At 66.5% G+C, this 7414-nt stretch overlaps 1 protein-coding gene across 1 annotated transcript in view; it reads right to left on the bottom strand.

Moving 5' to 3' along the window:
- The window catches only part of KCNQ1 (potassium voltage-gated channel, KQT-like subfamily, member 1), a 326604-nt gene that overhangs the window by 274661 nt on the left and 44529 nt on the right, over positions 1-7414 (bottom strand). The window contains exons 9-10 of the mRNA XM_010837806.1: positions 2180-2290; positions 1816-1911 (exon numbers count right to left, since the gene is read on the bottom strand). Of these exons, the coding sequence (XP_010836108.1) occupies positions 1816-1911; positions 2180-2290 (207 nt within the window). The remainder of the gene's footprint in view (positions 1-1815; positions 1912-2179; positions 2291-7414) is intronic.

Raw genomic sequence — 7414 nt, 5'->3', positions numbered from 1 at the left:
AGCCACACCGCCTCCTGGGCCCCCTGCTGGCTGGGCCTCGGGGCCTCCACCCACCAGCCCCTTCCCAAGGCTCGGAGTCCGCCCCCGCCTCCCCAGGCGGTGCGCACGCTCAGACAGCACAAAAGCCTGTGAACCCCAGTCCCTGTATCCACCCCCAGGGACGCTGTGGTGGGGCGCTCGCAGGGAGCGCCAAGGGGCAGGGCCTCAGGCCAGCAGAGGCAGGACTGAGTGTCCAGGAGGCAGTACCACCCGCCCCCCAGGAACCCCCAGTTTCTGGGAACCTCCAGAGGGTGTGTGGGTGAAGGTCTCAGGCCTAGAGACCCTCCTGGCAGCTGCCACGTGGGGTGACCTGGAAGAAGCAGGGTGTTGGGGATGAGGAGGGTGGCCAGGAGCTCGTAGGAGAACGCACCCTGAGGGCCTTGGCGCTGCCGGCCATGGGAGCCAGGGAGACGCGGTAGGGACACGCTCCTGGGCAGTGATGCCTCGGCCCCTCAGGCAGGGGTGAGCTTCCAGCTGCCCCTCATCTCCCTCCAGGCCTCTCCCATCTCCTGGGAGGCATGCGCGAGGCTGTACACCCACCCCGCGGGGAGTCCACGGACCCCCTCCTGCAGGCGGGCCATTTGCTGCCTGATTTATGGTCTCCCTGAGAGACGCTGTGGAGCCATAAAACCAGCTGCGGGGCCCGAGCCCCCAGCCCGAGGGCCGCTGCCTCCACTTCCTTCCTGTCCAGGGTTAGCGTCCAGCCCCAGGCGGTGGTTCCGGACAGGCTCCAGAGGGACAGGGCAGAGACCCCCCGCTGAGCTGCAGCTGCAGCTGCTACTGCTGCAGCCCAGGGGTCCTTCAGCCCTGGGGGCCGGGCCACCCTGGTGGGCACAGGGGCCCGCGTCTGGGCTGACACGAGACAATGGCCCTGCTCCCGGCCCCTGCCCGGCCACGCCGTCCACAGCCCCAGGCCCGCTCCTGCTGCTCCCAGGCTCTGGGTGGACACCTCGGGACACCACCGTCTGCCAGTGGTCCCTGTGCCCAGGCTTCACTGGCACTGAGAGGCCTGCCCTGCGCTCCAGGCTGTTCTTGGAGCCCACGTCCAGGGGCTCAGGGCCGCCTGCCTCTGGGACCTGCCTCTCCCCACTGCTTTCGGGCTTGGAGCCTCGTCACAGAAGCCTGGGGGCGGGGGGACAAGGGGCCTCAGGGCAGTTGCAGCCCCCGCCCCACCCCCAGAGGCCCGGCGCTCTGAGCCTCGGCCCTGGAGAGACGCGAGCCTCTGGGAGGTAAAGGTATAGGTCCAGAAGGTGGCCCGCGCTCCTGGGTCACCGGGCCCCGCCGGGAGGACCGAGCCCGTGGGTGCTGCACAGGCAGGCCCTGACCCCCTGGGGGACGGCCACCTGCTGACTCCTGCTTCCCTCCCAGACCTGCCCCCACACAGATGAGGCTGAGGGCAGACACTCAGGGGGCCACTGCAGCCAGAGGCCACAGGTCCCGAGGAGCAGGCACAGCAGGACTGGCCAGGCCGCCTCCCCGTCCCTGAGCCTGGCCCGCAGGACAGGGGCAGCTGGGCTCCCCAGCACCATGCCTCCCACCAGCCGGCTGGCATCATCCCACAGCTCCCGGGACAGGGCTTACACCGGGCAGGCGAGTCCGTGCCGTGGCCCGCCGCCCTTCCACCCTTCAGGGGGTCCGTGGGAGAGGGTCCAGCCGTGCTGGGGGCCGAGGGCCACGCTCGGTTCCCCGAGCAGACCCGGTGCGTGTTCCCCGGGTGACAAGGCCACCCGGACGAGCAGACGACGTTGCCAAGGCTGCGGGGCGGGAGGCCGTCACCTGTATGAGCGAGGCTGCCGCCGGGATCTGCCTGTTGAAGTGCTTCTGCCTCTGCTTCTGTTGCACCTTCAGGGCAAAGCCGGAGCCGAGGATCCCCTGGAAGGACAGAAGGGAGGCTCACGCCCTGCAGACGCGGGAGCGGGACGCAGGCAAACTGGGCGCCCTGGGCCCGGCTCCGTGCCGCGGGCCCCACAGACCAGGTCAGTGCCTCCAGAGACCCTGCGTGTGGCGAGCAAGCTAGGGGGTCTGAGTGGGCCACCTCTGGGTGTCTGCTCACGGGGTGGCCCCCACCCCAACCAGCCCCCAGAACCCAGAGGAGGCTGAGGGGCCATGGAGACGCCCCACCAACCCGAAGCACACCTACCGCTGGGAGCGCAAAGAAGGAGATGGCGAAGACGGAAAAGCAGGAGGCGATGGTCTTCCCCACCCACGTCTGTGGCACCTTGTCCCCGTAGCCGATGGTGGTGACCGTGACCTGCGGGCAGGAGGACAGCAGGCAGCGATCAGCCCCAGAACCTCAGGACGGGCGTCTGTCCAGCCGGAAGCCCCTCCACCCGAGACCTGCTGCATGCATACAGAGGCCAGGGAGAGAGCCCTGCACCGATGGGCTGGGCAGCTCCGAGGCCAGAGCCCCAGCCCACAGGGTCTGGAGCCCAAACCTAATGCTACAAAGGAAGCAAGTCCACGGCGTGTGCACTGGAGCTCGGCCTCCCTGCACCACCCCACCCCGTGCCGAGGAGGCCCACCGCCCAGGAGGCCAGGAGCCCCCACCCCAGGCCCATCTTCCACAGAGAGCCTGGCCACAGATGGCACGCTGCTTCTAGACGCCAGCCTGGGCACCAGATGCTTCATGAGCCCTTCTTTCTGGGAGAACCAGACGAGCCGTCTTGTCCATGGTGGGGCTGCTGTCCGTCCAGGGTGTGTGCCGGAACAGCGGGGTGGGGACTGCTATCCCCTGTGCCCCTCATCCCGCCGCAGGCTCGCCTGCTGCTGGCATCTGAGGCTGGCTCCCAGGGCCTCGGGACTCACCCTGGCTGTGCCTGCCGGCGCCAGAACCTGGGCCGTGGGCTGCCTGCTGGGTTTTCGAGGAGTCAGCTCTGAGCTTGGCAAGGGGACCCAGGGTGCCCAGAGTCCCAGCTCGTCCCGTCAGCACATGCATACAGCCCTGTGACGGGTGGCTGGGCCTCCCCTAAGTCAGGCCCCCCGAGCCAGGCCACTCAGCGTGCTCTGCAGAAGGGTCTGCATGTGTCCACACAGACAGAGACCAGCATAGTCGTCCACAAGGAGATGGGTACACGCAATGGCTCGGAAGCCCAGGGCAGAGGCAAGAGGCCCCGGGAAGTGAGAGTGACCAAGAGTCTGGGCTCGGAGGCTGGGTGAGGACCGCGGTGCGGGAGGCCAGGTGTTCCCCACCCCCTGGTGCAGGGCACGCTCCAGGCTCCTCAGACCCTGTCACAGACCTCCTTTGTCAAGTTAACGACATCCTTCCAGCTCTCGGAGGAAACGGCCCATCCCCGCAGAGCTGTTTGTTTTTCCTGAATTTACAGACACAAGCAGCTCAGGAATGGGCTGTTTACGGCCTGTGTGCTCGCCCCCGATGGCAGGCGATCCGGAATGCCGAGCTGCACGTCCCCCGGGCACAGACCCGGGACTGGAGACTCCAGAGGGCCTGCCCGTCCCCCCGATACACCGCACAGTGTCACTCCGTTTCCTCTTTTCTAAAGCCGCCTCATGGACGCCAGTGGGCTGTGGGGGGAGCAGGAGGCCCAGCCTAGGAGCCCGGCTCCACTGGGGACGTGGTCAGCCTGCCGCCACCCTGCCGGCCACGGCCATCTGTCCAGGGGGGAAGGGGCGGCCAGGAGTGGGGGCGAAGACAGAAGTGGACCCACAGCGCTCGTACCAGGGGTGCAGCACGGCCCGGCCAACGTGCAGCCACGCTGTGAGCTCCGGACCGTCTGACGGGGTCTCACCACTGCTGAATGAGCGGTGGCCCCAAACCAGGGCTGTACGTCCCGGCTCCTTGCTGTGAGGCCGGGATGGGAGGGTGCAGAGGACAAACCCAAGGCTAGAGGCTGCTGCGCTGGGGGCGGTTCCAGGCCTCACCCAGCCTCAGGGAGGAGGCTGAAAAGATGGAACCAGGGAGAGGGTGGCCCTGGGGAAGGAGAGGTGCAGAGAGAGAGGGGCTGGGGGGGTGGCAGGACTATCTCAAAGTGGCAAAAGGTGGGTGCAGTGGTCCCAGGGCCCAGCACCAGTCACTGTGGGGCTGCCCCCAGAGACTCCAACCTGGCTTGGGGGGACAGCAGCCAGCATGTGAGAAGCCCACCCAGCCAGGCTTGCAAACTTGGGATAAAAACAAAAGCAAACATATAGCCCCAAACAAGCCCGCTTCCTTTCCGAGGAAAATCATAAATAAATGCACCGAAACCCATGCAGGCCCAGGGCTCCTCATCATGCGAGCACCCCTTCTGCCTCTGGAAACCAGCCTGTGATCACCACGGCCGAGAAGGCGCAGGGGTCAGGGCGCCGTGGGGCCAGCACTGCAGGGGCGGGGGCTTGCCTCTCTCCCTCCTTTGGGGGGCACAAGGGAGCCCCACACAGCCCCTGGCAGGATGCTGTGGGCCCTTGGGCCCTGCCCAGGCCACATCCACCCCTCGGCAGGGCCAGGCCCACAGCCCCTCAGCAGAGGCCCCGGACTCTGCCCTGGGCGCCCGGCGCAGACATCTCCTCGGCGGCCCTTCCTGCCTCCCAGGGATCACAGAGCGAGGACCACAGCTGACCACCCCCAACCATGACCGTCCGCAACCAAGTCTCTGAGCGCATGCGGCCGGGGCGGCTGACCCCTGAAGGCCCCAGTGCCCCGCACACACAGGACCTCGGGGACGTGCCGGCAGGGAGAACCAGCCGGGTCAAGAGGCCCTGTCACCCCAGGGATGTCTCTGAAGCAGTGGGAAGAAGGGCCTCCTTCCTAGGATCGTGGCCTCTCGGGGAGCTGGCCCTCAGAAGCAGACTTGCTGCCACCCCATTTTACAGATGGGGAAACTGAGATGGTCACAGCTCTGCCCTGGCCCCAGGGCAGGCTGCCCGGTGTGCCCGGGGCCACCTGTGCCTGCTGCCAGCCTCGAGGGGTCAGGAAGGGCCCACATGCTTAGGGGCATAAACACACACATGCACACACGACGTGTGGGCCACGGGGAGCAGGACCCTCAGGACCAGCAGGGCTGAAGGGCGTGATGGACCTCGGCGGCCACAGACACGCGAGTGTGAATCAGCTGGGGGCGGTCACCGCCTGGCATCTGGCTTGCGGGGCCACCAGGAGAACCGTGAGCAGTAACGGCCCCTGAAATGCACAACCAGCCTTTGCTGAGCCCTCACTGGGCACCAGGGGCTCAAACGGTAAAAATCTGCCTGCGATGCAGGAGACCCGGGTTCGATCCCTGGGTCAGGAAGATCCCCTTGAGAAGGAAATGGCAACCCCCTCCAGTATTCTCGCCTGGAGAAATCCAAGGACAGAGGAGCCTGGTGGGCTACAGGTCACGGGGTCACAAAGAGTCGAGCACGACTGAGCGACTAAAGCACACCCCGGACACCGTAGGCTCTCCGAGCTCTCGCTGACGGCCCTCCCCCGGCTCTCGGAAGTGGGCACCCACCTTACACCCAGCAAGGCCCAGGGTCACTCGGCAGGTCAGCGAGGCTCCACCCCAGTTCCTGGCCGGGTCACCTCACTGCTTCCTGTTTGCCTGTCTTCCGGATGCTGACCATGCTTCTTTCACTCGAGCTGAAGCTGGAAAGTTCTTTCTCCAGATGACAAGGGCTGAACCCCACCCCAGAGGAAACCAGGCCTGAAACCACCCTCACTGGGCCTGCCGAGTCCACGTAAGAATCCATCCCTGGACGGTAAGGATGGAGAGACGGACCCGCCCTGTGGACCCTACTCAACCCGCAACACCCGGCCGTGAAGACCCTTCTCTGGCTGAGCTCTCAGCGCCCACAGTCTCAGCCGCATACGTGACCCATGACAGGTGCAGGAGGGACTCAGAGCTGGCGGTGGCCTGGGGTCCTGTGGACCCTCCCATCAAAGCTGCAGGGCACCCCCTCCTTTGCACGGAGTCCAGGCAGGGGAGGAGCCCTGGACGCTGTGGGGTGGGGGGCGGCCCACTGTTCCCTGGGCCCTCAGTTTCCCCAACTCCAGAGGAGGGCCTGACATGGGCCCCCACACTGGGCGGGGCCCACAGACCCTGCCTGTGAATATCTGGGGGCCCTGTCCTCACCCAGCCCCCCATGCAGCCCCCAGACCTGTTGGCCTCACCCTGCCAGGACACAGTCCGGCCTGGGAAGTAGAACCTTCTGGAGCCAAGGAACCGGAGTCAGACTCAGTTTTAAACAGCGGTGGAACGCAGGGCGGCTTCCACCCTTTTCACTCCCAGTTCTAAATTTAGGTGCAGGGGTAAACAGAGCCTGGCAACCTCCGGATCTGAGAGACCCCCGGGCGCTAAACAGAGAAGCCCGTGTTTGCAAAGGCTGCTTTTCCCTCCACTCAAACTTTAATACAAACAAACGCATTTTGTTCCAAGGGCAGAGAAGAAAGTCTTAAATCCTCCCCGACACCTCAGCAGCCAGGCATGGGGCGCCACGCTGGGAGGGGGTGGGGAGCTCTCGCCCCCGCGTCGGGCGCCCCACCTAGGGCGGGGGGAGTGGAGGCGACCCCGGCCTGGAAACCGAGGCTCGGTGAGTGGAGGACCGACTTGTGAGTCCACCTGGGACAGTGCTGTCCCCGGCGGTGGAGCGTCCCCCAGCGTCCGTGTGCCCCTGGGCCCTCAGAACACAGGCCTGTTTGGAAAGAGGGTCTTTGTCGACGTGACTGGGTTAATGACCTTGAGAGGAGACGGTCCTGAGCTCTCGCGTGGACCCTGCACCCACTGACCAGCTTCCCCATAGGAGATGGAAGGTACGGCCACAGGCCCCGGAGCACCTGGGCCTCAGAGGCTGGGAGAGGCGGGAAGGACGCTCCCCTGGAGCTTCAGGAGGCAGCCAGCCTTGATCTCGACTCCCAGTCTCCAGAAGCATGAGCAAGCACGGTTCTGGTGGTTCACCTTGCTGTGGGCACCCCATGGGCCCCAGACAGAACCGACCGCTTCCCAGGCGCATCCACTCATCCGGCCAAGCCTGGTGCTGACGGTGCCGGGGCACCTGCAGCCTGCCCAGTGGGTCCACACGTGGTCCTGGCAGGCTTCCCCCAGCCCGCCCCCACCCCCGGCTCTGCAGAGGAAGCACAGCGCAGGGCCTGTCCCACAGCCCAGACACCCAACCGCAGGGTCCATCTCCCGTGTCCAGCCAGAGGAGCTGGTCTGGGGCGATGCTGTGTGCCCATGGAGGGTAGCCTGCCCGGCCAGCAGGCCTTGCTGTGCCAGTCCCCAGCAGCAGCACAGCCTGCAGGCAGGCCCTGGGCCATCCGCCCCAGGTGGGGAGCCTCAGGGTGCGGGCTGGGCTCACTGCCCTGGTGGCCCGCGGCAATGCCACGCAGGGGGAGGGCCGCCCGGCCCTGAAGCCCACCGCGGGCGGTCCCGTTCGCATGTCCTGATTGCTTGTCCAGGACCTGCCG

This window comes from Bison bison, unplaced genomic scaffold (genome assembly GCF_000754665.1).
Source record: "Bison bison bison isolate TAMUID 2011002044 unplaced genomic scaffold, Bison_UMD1.0 scf7180017864080, whole genome shotgun sequence".
Taxonomy (NCBI): Eukaryota; Metazoa; Chordata; class Mammalia; order Artiodactyla; family Bovidae; genus Bison; species Bison bison.
Note: the sequence above shows the minus strand (reverse complement) of the source record. Positions and strands in the feature narration are given on the sequence as shown.